Below are 15521 nucleotides of genomic sequence, written 5' to 3' on the forward strand. Positions count from 1 at the left end.
AAAAAGCAACAACATTAGAATTTTTCCAAGGATGCATTTACAAGTCTGTGGAACACACAGTCTGAAGGAGATGCTCACCTGCAGGGTGTATAAAGGCTGCTTGTTGCCACGAGAAGCTTGAGTCCGAAGTGGGAACTGGCAGAGGCGTCCCGTGAAGCCTGGTGGACAGAGACAGTGTGTGCGGGTACTGCATACTCCTCCATTCATACAGGTTAGAGGACACACCACTGCAAACACAGACAGATTACAGATTAGAAATGACATATCAGCTTTGAGAATATTTAGATACTATAGTTATTATTATTTACATCATGTCGTTTATATATTATAATTTCTTGTACAGTGAACGAGTCATTATCTGGCTCGGCTCGGTGTTCATCTTCAGTTCTCTCTTCACAGCAGTTCAGTCAATGTACTGTTTGAGTAAATTAATTACTCCGACTATTTTTGGACCAAAATGTATTTTCAATGCTACACAAATATTCTAACTGACCCTCTGATGTCACATGGACTACTTTGATGATGTTTTTCTTACCTTTCTGGACATGGACAGTATACCGTACACACAGCTTCAATGGAGGGACTGAGAGCTCTCGGACTAAATCTAAAATATCTTAAACTGTGTCCCGAAGATAAACGGAGGTCTCACGGGTTTGGAACGACATGAGGGTGAGTCATTAATGACATAATTTTTTAATTTTGGGGAACTATCCCTTTAACATATAAACAGTGTTTGGGAATAACGCATTACAGTAACATATTTCTTTCAGTAACATGTTCAGTAACACTTGCGTCACAACACACTTTTAGCCCAAAATTGTATTAAAAAATAAAAACACAGCAATCAAAAAATGCAGCAAATAAGTTCTGTTTCCTGTTCGTGGTCAGTCAATAGCTGCATGTGGTGTCCAACTTTGCAAATAAAGACTAAACAACAGCTTCTGATATGTTTGTTTATCGATTTATTTTTATTTTTATTCATCTACCTCTCGCTGTATTGTGTGATGTAGTCCAGTGAAGGCGTTTTTAGGGCGGGTTTTACAGGAGTGCTGCGAGGATACTGGCATGACGCGGCATGATTTCTGTCTTTGTGCTCGAGGTCCAAGGCTATTAGCTCCACCCGGCTCGCTGTTAGCCCTGGCTCGCACTGGCCAGTGGAAAAGCGGCTAATGAGACTTGGATCGTTTGTGATCCTTTCATCCTTTCTTGCATTGTGTTGCATTGTGTTCACTTTGCCAATTTTTCAGCTATATTGTTAGTAGCCTGGATAGCCCACAATTATTATGCTACACCATATCATCCTCTACTGGAGGTAAAATGCTCTGCAGTACATTTTGTCATTTCAGAATGTTAAGTTCTACTTCTGTAGAGATTTTGTGAAAGTAACTCAAAAGTAATACAGGAGTCATGTAATGCATTACAATTCTTAGACAATATCTGAGTAATATTTTAAAGTAAGGAATTACTTTTAAATTACAGTAACAAGTAATCTATAATATATTACAGTTTGGAAGTAACTTGTACAACACTGCATAAAAAGTAACTATATAATGTAAATCAGAAACATACATAGGAGTCAATACATGACAGCCACATCATCCACTGTGATTTAAAGAGTCAAAACATTGAGAGAAAAAAAGTTACAAAAATAAGACAATAATATCAGCAAGAAGGCAAAAAAAAAAAAAAAAAACTCTACAGCAGAGTGTAATGTCACCAAAATTATGGATTTTATAGTTGAAACATTTACAATTAGGAAAAAAGTAAAACCCTACATATACTATATGCTAAAAACTTTTCTTATTTTATTTTGTAAAATAAAAATCTATGCTGTAGTGGAGTGTAGTACTAGATGGTGCTAAAATACTAACAATACTGCTTTTAAGTAGCAAAAAAATGAATGTTCAAAGTCCAATCTCAACTTAAATACATGATAAAAACAAATATCCATTAAATATCTGTATTTAAATTCCTGTAACAATTCCTGTAATTCCTGTCACATGCAGATTTAGACTTCTAGCCCATAATCAGCAAGAATTCATATTTAAACATATTTATCATCACATCAAGTTTCTAGTTTTAACCTTAATATTTTATGTGTTAATACTGGATGTAAACAAGTATTTTCATATTTAGCCCTTGCTAAATTAAGAATATTGAAGAAAATGTTGTCAGGAATACGACTGATATACAATCATAAAACAAAACATCTTAAAAGCATTTTAAACAACAAGCATGAAGTCAGTGGACTGCAAAGATCTTGAGAACAGATGTGCAAAACAACTAAAAAAATCCAGATTCTTGAATCTAGACAATTTTGAAGAGCACAAAGAAATATGATCAGGCTGGCAGTAGCAAACTGTGGCTCTCCTATAACTTGATGAGGACAACACACGGAAACAATTACAGCTGGCCGGAGTCTGCATGCGTATGAGTATGACTACCACCCACACACACACGCTCACACTGATTCAAGCTCCCACACCAGCACTATTCTTACTTTACATAAAAATAGGATGACTTTATAAGAGTGTGCTTACAAGAGAAGGAGAGAGAGAAAGCTAGAGAGAAGGGGAAACACCTGAAGCAAAACCAAGCCAGAAGATAATAAATATGACAGACACAAACAAACAACCACATTTCTAACAGAAACAAAAACAAACAGCCCTATGAGTAGAAAATGAACAGTTAAAAGGTTTCTTTCTTACTTTTTTGCTTTCTTTCTACATTTCTAATGGTCCAGTATTCATAGCAGAGACATACTGAATGTAAAGTGCCATTCTGTCAGCGTGTGCATGTGTACCGTGAAGCTTTAAAGCCTATGTGGGTGTGAATATGAGGCTGTGTGTGTGATTTTATGTGTGGAAGCTTGTGTTTTTGCCTATGTATTCATAACTGTGTGTAGATTTGTGTGTGTGTGTGTGAATGCTTCAGTGTGTCTGTGCCTGCTGAGTTAATTGCAGTACTCAAGAGGTTTCGAAAATACAGCTTTAGTCACCATATCTTGCCCTCTCTTACAACCAAAATCTTAGTTTGATCTGTCAAATCTGCTTCGACTAGATTTGTTTTGCTTATAAAATACTTACTTTAATCTCAGCAAGACCAGAACACTGACAAAAGCTTTAGAAATCTTAAAACATATTGTGTGCTCACAATTTTGGAGGAATGTCAAATACTTTCTTACTCTTTGTCTGAGCTAAAAAGCCTGTTAATGGATTTAACAGACCCAGTGAGTGAGTGAGAGAGAGTGTGTGTGTGTGTGTGTGTGTGTGTTGATGGGTGGGGTGTATACGATAGGACAGACCGTGTGATGATTTTCTGCGGGTTAGTCAGGGGTGTGTCTGCTGTGCTCATCTAATCCATTGCCTGTCTGAAAATCACCATGTATTTACAGTAAGAAACTGAAAGATTCATACCGGCTTTCTCACACTTCAGTATAAAAAGCATTGCAGTTAAATCCATAAACCTGCCACAGCAGTGGATAAATCAGCTTCACCTCAGCAGGGTTCACATCAGGTCCCTAACTGCCTTAATCTGAGATATGCAAGGATATAAATAACCTTTTACTGATTGTGTTCTTCAGTCATTACTCCAGTCTTCAGTCGTGCTACATGATCCTTTAGAAATTATTCCAATATGCTGGTTTTCAATAAACATTTCTTTATAACATTTTCCTGCATTTATTTGAAATGGATTTTTAACACTTTTGATCAATCCAAAGCACTATCCATCAAAACTGTCAGTCAGCTCTATATCGCTGTTCCTCAGTGTAGACTCTCATTCTGTCTGTTAGTGTTTATCTCATCTTGTGCTCAATAAATGTCTTTAACCCAAAATATAATTTACAAGCAGAGGTATGAAGACATTTATGTGCTGAACTCTCTCTGAAATCACATGCACACACACACACACACACATGCATTTTTAGAGCACATAAAACTTTTAAACAGTTACACAGCAAACCGCTGACCATAAACTGTTTTTTCAAAACAAATTAAACAACTAGGTATAATTGTTTCAGAGGTTTAGAAGAAAGTGAGACTGTTTAATATATTTAAACAAAGAAGTGTAAGCTGTTTTTCTGTAATGCACCAGTGACAGAGAAGGAACTAGAACATTAGGTGTGTGTGAGAGAGGAGTACAGTACCACTGATACAGTGGTGCAAAAGCAAAGAAATGCTCACATTCTTCAGATACCCTGGCACAAAGGCCAGCAAGCTCAGACACATGCATACAGAGCACTGACTCTCCCTGGCAGAGAGAGACATATGACAAAACCACAATATATAAACTTGTGTTTATATATATTGCACCACTGTATCAGTGGTACTGTACTCCTCTCTCACACACACCTAATGTTCTAGTTCCTTCTCAGCCACTGGTGCATTATAGAAATTTAAGTCATTTAATAAGAGAGATCTCTCAAAATGCATATTTAATTTAAGTGAAAGTCGTGACATTTGCCAAATGTGGTAGCCCATACTCAGAATTGGTGCTCTGCATTTAACCCATCCAAGTGCTCACACACAGCAGTGAGAAGTGAACACACACCCGGAGCAGTGGGCAGCTATAAGATCCAGCACCCGAGGGGACCAACTAGGGGTTCAGAGCCTTGCTCAAGGGCACTTCAGCCCACGGGTATTGAAGGCAGAAGAGAGCGCTGTTCATTCACTCCCTCCCACCTACAACCCCTGCCAGCACCAAGACTCAAAACAGCAACCTTCAGGTAACTAGTCCAGCTCTCTAACCATAAGGCCACAGCTGCCCCTGTCCTGAGTAAGATATTTTACATAAACAATGTTTACATTTATTCCACAAGACAACTAAAAGAGCTGAAATTATTAAAATTATATAATAACCCCATTCAAAAGTTTGTTGGATCTTAGTACTGTGTGTGGTTACCTGGATGTTCCACAAGTGTTTTTTCTTTTGTGATAGCTGTTCACGAGTCCCTTGTTTGTTCTGAACAGTTAAACTGGGAACTATTCTTTAGAAAAATCCTCCATCTCCTGTGGAATCTTCAGTTTTCCAGCATCTTTTGTATATTTGAACCCTTTCCAGTAGTGACTGTATGATTTTTGAGATCCATCTTTTCACACTGACGAAAATTGAGGGGCTCAAACACAACTATTAAAAAATGTTCAAACATTCACTGATGCTCCAGAAGGAAACACGATGAATTAAGAGCCGGGGGTGAAAACATTTTTTCCATTTAGTACTGCCTTTCGGAAGCAACAGAAGATACTTCCATGGTCCTGGAAAATAAATTAATTACAATTTACCTTGATCTTCAAATTCTAAAAGTTTACACCCCCTGGATCTTAATGTTTTGTTTTGTCCCCAGTGCTTTCGTGTCCGTCACTTCTGAGTGGCGCACGCACAAAGCCGAACTCATAAGTCCTTCGCCCAGAGCTGCTTCCATGCACAACAGTGAACGCAAGCTATATTGAAGTGATTAGTACGTTTTGAATATGGATGTTTTTATTACAAAAACGCACCGATTCGCTACAGGCCTTTGTTCACTCCCAGGAGCCATGCGAGACATTTTTTTTTTTTATGGATGGGTGCTTTTTATGTTACTTCTTTTGGACAGATGCATGCAACGCCCACTGAGTGCAATTAAACAGCTTGAAAGATCAAAGACAATTTTTTTTAATATAACTCTTACTGGGTTCGTCAATGTCAGATTAACATTGTGATGTCTGTCAACCATCGGCGATGGACGATGGCATAGTCTATCGGCCCAACCCTAGCACACACCCATTATAATTCTGAACCCAAGTTTCCCAAAAATATACTAACTGTATATAATCATTATCAGCTGTGTGTTAAACCTGACATGCATAAAAACATCAGAAAGACTTTAAAAATGCATAGAGAGAAGTCTAGAAAAGAGAAGAGTGAGTGTTTGCTGAAACGGAATGTACATGTACTGTACTATATCTCAACATACATAAACACACCCACATACAAATATTACACAAACACAAATATTAACATTCTAGCATGTATGGATGCCTTTTTCTTGTGAATACAGAAGCATTTTCTTTCAAACATTTTCCATGAGAACTAGACAGGTTTAGCAATAAAAGCTTTTTGACTTCCAAAACACACAAATCTGCTCTCCAAAACTTTGAAACTTACTTCAAAGCACCTCTACTTTTGTCATGAGTCTGGCCTTAGCTTAAAATAATTTTAAAAATAACTTTCATCCACAGATCTTACAAAAAAACAAACAAACAAACACATCAAATAAAACATCAAACCTGTGTGGGCCAACCTCTCCCTTTCATCTCAATGTTTACATTTTCCTGCTATGACACAGGTCTTGCAAGCTTCTTATAGACTTTCATCAAGAACATGCGCCTGGCCCAAAGTTAACTTCTGGTCTGTGTTTGTTTATCAGTCTGTCTATGGTGCCGTCTACAAATGCAGTTAACGTTCAGGTGATGGTTGTGCTGTGGGATGTGTTTCCCATAAATTTATTTATTTGTGGCACTTACAGTATCAAAACTGACTGATTTTCCATAAGGCTTCGTTGAATAAACATGAGCACGTACTGCACAATTAAAAATCCAAACGAGGCACAGGTGTTTTTCTATCACTATATTTCTAAAGGAAGACTATCTTTAATTAGTCTATTAAATTTTCAATGTCATTTTCATTTCATCTTGCATGTTATATGCCTGATAAAGCAGCATTTGTAAGCTCAGCGCTTCTTTGTGTACAGCAATTACTGGGGAAACCTCTGTTTCTCCCAATTTAAAGCAACTCCTGCTGGTACAGAATGAATTAGCATTTACAGTAATTCAGATTTACGCAGCAAACATTTTTTACTTATCAAAAATTATCTACTCTAGTGGGACTACTTAGCTGTTGTTATTGATTCTATTTGGAAGTCTACCGGAAGTTAAGTTAGGGCCACAAATGCGAGCATGCACAGAAACGTTTGTTTATGTTGTTGCCATTGAAACCGTCTATACACAGTCACATGGGGGACAGCATATATATGTATAGAGGCCCCATTCAATGGCTCCTAGATTCAGCTGCCATTTTGGAACTGTCAACTTGACGTCATTCACAATACTGTAGTTTCTCAACAAGCCATTGAGCCGTTCTGTGCAGGACTGTGGAATCTTTCGAATATTCAGTGATTATTACCATGGTGAATGACATCATGTTAACCGTTACAATATGGCGGCCGGCTTAAATATAGCAGCCCATAGAAACAGTCGCTAATGAGGCATCTATGTATATATATCTATGGGGCCAGAACATGTCGTAACCTTGGCAACAGCAGAGGTTCAAGATTCTGAAAGTCAAATGGCGTAGAAGGATGGAATGCTGACAGCAGACTGTGATGTCATCAACAGTGCTTGATGGGTATTTGTGTATTTATGGAGAGAAAGGAAGAGGAAAAGGGACATTTAGAATGGAATATTGCAGAAGATTTCATGTGCAGAGGGAAAATAATCCAGACACTAAGACCATGATGAAATGACTCCTTGGAAATTTCTTTTTTGAGAGTTGTTGAAAAATATATGTATTTGGAAGCTATTTATACCTTTTCTTGGAGCATGCTACTGTGAATCCAGAATGGTCAAAAGAGTCTTGATGTGGTGCTTTATCTGTCCGTGTTTAACTGAAGTTGTAAGGTTTAGTCTGACTGAGAAAATATTGATGTTTTGGTGTCTCTGTTTGCAATGGCACCAATGAAAATGAAAACCAGACATGATGTCCCGGGCCCCTGGGGACATCACTGTCTCTTACTGATCTATGATTATTCTGAGATGTTATTAACCAGTAATATTTAAACGTCTAGGCCTTTCCTAAGTCAGGGTAGTGCCATTTTTAACTTTTAACAGGAATGAAAGCAAGGCTATGAGGGATTGAAGTACAGCGTGGTTAACGGATTGTACCATTGTTTAACAACATGTCAATTGATCAGATGACTAAACATCTTTCCAAAAAAAAAAAAAAAAAAGAATTCAAAAACTAAAATATTTTTCATTACGTGATCTATTACCTTTATACAGTATGTACCACTGTAAAGACTGTAGTCTACCCCTCACAGCAACGTTTTCATTCGTGGAAAATTCTAAATGGTGACTGCCCTGACTAAGGGATATAGTTCACCAGTTCAAATATTTTTTGAAGAACTGTTTTTGTCTATATAATAAAAGTCAGTGGGATCCAAAACAACTCTGTCTGGACCTTATTGACTTTCATTGCATGGACCAAAAAAGACATTCTTTGAAATATCTTATTTTATGTGCTTCAGAATAAAATAAATCATACAGGTTTGGAACGATGTGAATATAACAGAAATGTATTTTTTAGCTGAACTTTAGATACTGAGCATCACAAAGGAACATTGGAGGGGATGTCTAAAATGTCCTAAAAGAATTAAATTAGTCGTATCACTCAAAAACCCTGTCTACTATCTTCACGATTTCACTTCTGAATAACCACAGGGTATGGGGCCAAATAAAAAATACACATACATATGAAGACATTCCTTTGCTCTGCTTTAAATAACTGGCCTCATTCTCACAGTGAAAAGCAGTGAGTTTACTCTGAGTAAACCAGAATGCTTGTTTAAGGGCCTGAGTTTCAATATTGCCCTTTTAAAAAGCCCACAGCTGCCACCTCTCCCTCAAAGACAGATACTCACTTATACATAGTGTTCTCTTATCACTTTCCAACACAACCTCGAATAATGGTTTCAAAGTCTTAGACTGGCAAGACCAATTATGACACAAGAAAAAAACTAAAAAACAAAGGTAAAGAAGGATGGCAAGGGGAAAGGACTGAGAAACCAGAGGTTGATGATACAGAAGGTAATAATAACTACTGCACTTCTTACTTATGACAAATGGTAGATGACCACACTGACTCATACACTCACAAACACACAAGGATTGGCCCGCTTCTGGAATGTTCGGCTGGATTTCTGACACATCTTCCACTCTCAAACTGTTCCTTTGTGGCTTGCTGCATGGATTTTCCATGCGTAGCCTGAGCAAAATGAGTGCAGGGGAGGAATAAAGACTGATTAGCCCCAAAGACTTTATGTATTTAGTTATGTAATAAATCTGGCTCATACAATTGTGTGCAATCTAATCACAATTTACTGAGCACTGCACTGCAGTAGTCAAATAAAGAGTGATCGCAGACTATGCTGTAAGTAGAACTGAGTTAAATAAAGAAATTAACAGAAGTCCCCAAAATACAAGAAAATATGTGAGGCTTGCATGTGAAAGAGTAGCAAGTGTGTGTGTGTGAATGAGGACTGAAATAGTCATTGGGCAGGGCTTCTGTGGCATGCTGGCATCATTCTGGACACTCTGCAGAAGTGGAGGATGGTTTGGGGTTTACACAACTCGCACCACAAAACCCAGATCCTGGCATTGACAGACAGAGAGAGAGGAACACAAAAAGAGAATAAGAGGCTGCTTTCTCAGTACTTAAAGGGGTCATGAACTGAGACATTTACATTTCTTTGTTCTTTTGACATACAAGAGGTCACTGCACTACGAAAACATCCTGTAAGTTTCAGAACTCAAACTTTTCTTGTTAGTCTTAAAACAGCTTAAATTGAAGCCAATCTGCCAAAACGACAAGATGTGGAATGTGCTACTTTATGACGTAATAGTGTGGCTTAACCCCACCTCCGCAGAAGATGATCAACACTACATCACTGTCTGTTTAGTCCCGCCCACCGATTCACACATGTGATGTAAATAACGAGAGAAGCAAACGCAGGTCTATGCAGAATAAAAAACTAACAAAAAAACAATAAAGATGGCTCAGAAGACAACAACATAAAATGGAAAAACACTTTGTATTGCCTTCCTTCTGATCCCAGGAAAGAGTGAATGTCAGTAAGAATTAGGTCCTTTGTTCACTTCATTTTACCGCAAATGTGTTTACAAACAAACGTCGTCACTATTCCTTTGTCTGTTATTACAGATCGTTTGATATGTACTGAGTATTTATGTTTTGAACCTAAATCAAAGAAGCGTCCAAGGATGTAGGCAATCCGTCACACCTATTCAAACAGAGCGTTCAGATGAGGGGGCCAATAAGGACAGAAAAGGACTCATCTACTTCTTTAATTCAGCAAATTCTCATTTTTTGGCCACAATTAACTTAACAAAAAGAAAAGGTAGAGACTATGCATATCAAATAAGATGAGTCAACATGTGAGTATGTCATATGGTCCCTGATTTTCCAGACGGTATGTGAAATCCATGACTGAAACCACAAAGTCTAAGTCAGGGAAAAATGTAAAATGTATGAGTCAGGCTTTAAGCAAAAGGTAAAATACTTCATGACTAACTCATTGTTGACATTAAAATAAAGGCTTGAATGTAGCTGCAGTGCTTATTTCCACTGAACACCATGAACTCTGGACTCTGGACAAGGATAACTAGCAACTGAAATACCTTGTGAAGGAAAAATTCAAGTCTGGTGAAATTAAATAAATAAAACAAAAACAACAAAAACTTCAACCTGTCAGTGGGGAAGCATTATTAAAGAGCTTTTGGGGGCTTCTTGTCTATTCTCATAATCTTGTAAACCACCTCAGATTGTAATGCAAACAAAAGGACTTGTGTTAAAGAATAAGAGTATGAGAATGTGTCACAGACAATACAAATCATTTTTGTGTAGAGTAAGGGTTAGATAGGTCAGGTTTTTGTAATCTGAAAATTCTGAAGTGTCTGGGAGAATTTGAAAATGACTGTAGAGAGTTACAAATGACTTTCAACTTAGTCAAATCTTTTTCCTTTTCGAGCAAAACAATGTAATTTATCTGTAGACAAAAGATAAATAAACAATATCACTGAAAATAATTAATAACTGTTACAAAAAATAACTAATCTGTCAGACAAATTATTGGCCTAGGTCTTATTATAAAGCTGTGCTTGTTTTAGAATCAGATTCTAACAAATCAGAGAATATAGGTCAGCTATGATGTTTGTTATTCAGAAATATCCCACATCCTTCTACACTCACACAGACCATGAACCACAGATGCTCTTGGTCAGAGTCTTAGAGACTGATGTGTGGGGACTTCTTCAGACTTCCATAAATGTAGCTTTCTCTCAACAGTGACTCAGCTTCCTCCTCTATTTTTTACCACATTTATTTATTTTTGGACTCAACACATTCAAAAACACACAGGCATCCAGCAGACAAAATTAGAGAGAGCAAGAGGGAGAGAAAGAGAGACAACACACCAAATGAACCTGCTGAGAGGGAGAACTAAAATAACCATCACTTCATCACAATACTAATGAAAAACCCAGACAAATATGTTGGGCTAAACTTACCCACACTTACTTGCAGATATACTCTCTAAGCATATCAGCTCATGGCATTCTTGACTTGAAATAACAAACTGGTACAGCAACCCTTGCAGAAGGGGGTTTCTCTTACTAACATACAAACTATTTTAAGACTGTGTCGACTGCAAGTGTGTGTTTATGTGGACAAAGAGAATGTGCATGTACAGTATGTGTGTGTTTAAGAGAAGAGAATGTGTGAGCAGTGCAGATCTTGCTGCGTAGACTTTATGGCACCATGCCTTACCCCATCCAATCTGATACAGCTCAGAGTTAGAGCTACACTTCCAACCAGACAATATGCAGAAACCATTAAACATGAGTGAGAGAGAAATAGATGGAGAAAGAGAGAGGGGGTTATTATTGCATTTCCACTCACAGACTAGACTCACATGCCATAGGCTATATTCAATCATAAAGTTTGTACATTAAAGGGACATCTCACTCAAAAATAAAAATTCTGTCATAACTGATTCACACGTCCAAACTCGCATTACTTACTTTCTTAGATGAAACACAAAAAGACATTAGGCAGAATGACAGGCCCAGTAACCATTCACTTTCATTGTATGGAAAAAAAGACGCAGTTAAAGTGAATGGAGACTGGCGGTTTCAGTCACTAATATTCTGCCTACATCTCCTTTTGTGTTTTTACGTCAGAAATAAAGTCACGCAGGTTTGGAACAACATTAGGGTAAGGAAATATGTGATTCAAGTCATTCAAGGTGAAAGGATTATTTTTGGGTAAACTAACGTTTAATTGTTTAAGGTTTAAGGTTTAAGGTCCTTCATCCAAGTGTGGCAAAAACTTCAACAATAGAGCTCGTGAGCAGCCCTGTCAACAAACCAAACCGAATAATCACCGTTATAAACTCGTTTGAATCGACTTACCGACTCTGAAGCCTGGCCCGGTCAGTGTGTCCGCCGACTGTCCGTTTTCACCGATGAGAGTCGTGTTGTTGCCCTGCTCGCAGGTGTCCTGACACTGGCCCTTCAGACACGTCCGTTTGCAGATGAGTGGCGCGATGACCACTTTGAAGCGCTCGCGAGTGGACGCGCGCTCGCCGCACAGAGCCAGCCGCTGGAGCGCGAGCCAGATGAGGAGCAGATGGGAGAGAATCAGCGAGGGCATGCTGGCATCCCTCAGTGCCAACACAGGGCATTCACGCTACCACCCCACAGTATCTCCCCGAAAAGCCTGCACGGATCAGAAAGTCCTTCCTGGAGCCCCGTTTGGAAAATGTACACAATCACGCGCTCTTTTCCCAAGCAGCGCTGGCAATGAAAGTCCTCGCGAAGAAAGTTGTCCCGATTCCTTCCTGCCTCGTTTCAAGTAAGAAACTTGACAAATCACGTCCGGTTCGGTAGATAAAAAATACAGATTATCCGCATCGAGGCCGTTTGCGACATTTTTAAAAGGCTTTTTGAAATCCTTACATGTTTTAAAAGGCAACCTGGCAGTGGAATAAGATGAAAAACTCCTCATTCCTTAAGGCATAGTTCTCAGTCTCTGCGTGGATGGCGTGTGTACGTATCGCAGTTTGGGAAAGTTTAGGAGGAGGAGAGGCAAAGCGAGAGCCAATCCACGGGCAGCCGAGCTGGCGCAGGGCCAGAGCAGAGCAGCACAGCAGCGGGACTCACAGCGGTTTTGACGTCGGTGCTTTTCCTCGTCACCTTTTCCCCTCGTTTCGAACTCATCAAGCGACCGGCGAGGGTGCTGCGCGCGATTTCCCGCTGCAGTCAGGGTCAATAAACACGAAAATGACACTAAAATGTCAGTGGAAATACCATCTAATTTTTCATGGGCAACACTAATTTCTAGTGTTTACTATTTGAGCGGCGCAAGAGCGCAGTTTACCACGTGATTTCCAAATCTTGCAAGATGCCTCCAACCCCAAACAAACAAACAAAATCTAACTGCTGAAAAGCGGTTCATTGGTCTTAATTGGTCTTCCACCTTGCTCTCTTTCAACGTCGGAACTGACGATTTCTGAGCTGGAATGCTCTGCTTCTGTGAACTACTTTGATTTGATTGGCCATCTCAATCATTTTTACATTGATGGGCGCTGTGAGCACCCAGAGGAACACCTTAAAATGTAACGATTAAAACTTGTTTTGTCATCCATAACAACAAACTAGAGTACTGCGCATTCTTGCAGTGCATCAGAGCAGTGCAAGAATTTCAAATATTGGTTTAATTACATTTTAATTATTGGGGTCATGGTGGTTATGGTCCTGCTTCAAAAAAACAAACCATTCTCTTTTTTTCAGCAGGGATAATAGTGTCATGACATTCCATTAAGTATTATTATACATGTAAACAATTAAATATTAACTAGCATTCTTTGGAGTATCATGTACAGTTTCAGTGTCTCTATAAAGAAAAATCATGTTTTATTAAGTGTTTTACATTCTTTATATTTGTAAATTCACACAAATTTGATTATGTGAAGGTAAATCCTGCATAAACACTTTTTCAGTGTGTTCTTGTTACCAGACAAATTTTTTTGAAACTTAAGAAAATGTGATTTTATAGAGACATGTATAAAACAAGAAGGGAGAGAGGGAAAATGGGCAAAAATAAACAACGAGAGTATAGTAGAATGATGTAGAGGCAACATTAGAGAGTTGAGTCACTTCCTTTAAGAAAAGTGAGAATGTTTGCTTTCATTCACTGAGGAAATGACTGCATGAGAGCTCCTCTCTCTCTTTCTCACACACACACATCAAGTTCACAGGCAGATCTTACATTTTTGGCTACACATAGGCATGCAGCTCTAAAACCCAAAACAGACATGCAAAGTTGCTCAAACACATTATAAGAGTGTTATGCTAAAATACACACAGAGAGCAAAACAGAAAAAGCAAGTTGTTGCATGCCAGGCTCTTTTTTTTTTTACACAATGCATTCCAAAAGCAAATTTCCTTATAAAGTCCTTATAAAATATTGTACTGCCAGTATAATAATTTCACTGTCACTAACAGGGTTAAATGTTTAGTGTCTTTACAGAAAAAATTACCATAATTACCATAATTTGGTAAAAACATGATATGAATATACTACATGAAAATTATAGTGCAATAATTAATGCAACATTAGGCATCCTAAAACTGCAACAGGATGCCAACACTTAAAAATAAATAAATAAATAAATAAATAAAGGTTTCAAAAGGGGGGGAATCACAACATAGAAGAGTTCCTAAAAATCTCTCAGTGAACAGTTCTTAAAACAAGAACCTTTATTTCTAAGAGTGAAGGAGAGTTCTCACAGGAAGATAACCTCAACACCACTTACTGTACATGACAAGCTCTGTTAATGAAAAACAGTGATTGAATAAGCACTATAACAGTCTGATATCACAGTGAAGTGGGACGAGCACTCAGCCCAACAAAAGTTACCCTCAATGTGACATTAAAACCTGCTTACCACAGCATGGAGAGCAAGGACTGTGGTCTGGAGGCAGGGTGTGGGCTCGAAGAGCAGAGTGGTCCTGACTTACGTCACAGAGACTATAATAACGCCTAAGCGGACACATGAGTCACTTCAGAATCAAGAAGGGAGGAGAGCTTTAGCCAAACATCAACTAAATGTGGCTGACCGATGTCTCATCGTCTGGGGCAAAACAGCACAGTGGCATTTTAACAACGGAAATCTCTGGGGTTTCAAGAGATTGATGGGGATCGGTAGAAAAACAAGCCTGACAACAGATATAAAGCAGATTCTGTGTAAGGTACAATTCTAAAAATAACTGAACTGGCTGGTGTAAAGCTGATGTTACACAAGTTTTGGGGTCAGTATGTTATTTTCCTCAGAATAAAACACTTTTTCATTAAGGACACAATAAATTATTCAAAAAGTAACATTTTTAGTTACAAAAGAATTCAATTTCATTTTATTTTGGCGGTCCCTTTAACACATTCTGTTGAATATATGTATTTTGCTCCTACATGTCTACTAACTCTCATTAGAGTATTAGTAGAGTATTAGTAGACTGGTTTGGAATGTTACAAGCTCTTGGTGCATAAAGAAGATCTATAAAGTTGCAAAGACTAGAGTCTCAAATCCAAAGAGATAGTCTTTATAAAAGTTAAGACTTGTCCACACACCCCTGAAACGCCTCGTTTAAATACGCCCCCACATGTCTACTTTGCATAACACCGCCCAAATGTTC

The 15521-nt window shown here is 38.3% G+C and overlaps 1 protein-coding gene across 5 annotated transcripts in view; it reads right to left on the bottom strand.

Annotated features, from left to right (window-relative positions):
* The window catches only part of LOC128004307 (latent-transforming growth factor beta-binding protein 3), a 35011-nt gene extending 21724 nt beyond the window's left edge, over positions 1 to 13287 (bottom strand). For 2 of the 5 annotated variants that reach the window (XM_052592594.1, XM_052592591.1), the window contains exons 1-2: positions 12240 to 13286; positions 79 to 227 (exon numbers count right to left, since the gene is read on the bottom strand). In XM_052592594.1, the coding sequence (XP_052448554.1) occupies positions 79 to 227; positions 12240 to 12480 (390 nt within the window). In that variant the 5' untranslated portion in view covers positions 12481 to 13286. Of the gene's footprint in view, positions 1 to 78; positions 228 to 12239 lie in introns of all 5 variants that reach the window. The other 3 variants (XM_052592596.1, XM_052592593.1, XM_052592595.1) reach the window with 2 other exon arrangements.
* Positions 13288 to 15521: the final 2234 nt, after the last annotated feature.

The sequence above is a fragment of the Carassius gibelio genome, chromosome A5 (genome assembly GCF_023724105.1).
Source record: "Carassius gibelio isolate Cgi1373 ecotype wild population from Czech Republic chromosome A5, carGib1.2-hapl.c, whole genome shotgun sequence".
In the NCBI taxonomy this organism is placed as follows: Eukaryota; Metazoa; Chordata; class Actinopteri; order Cypriniformes; family Cyprinidae; genus Carassius; species Carassius gibelio.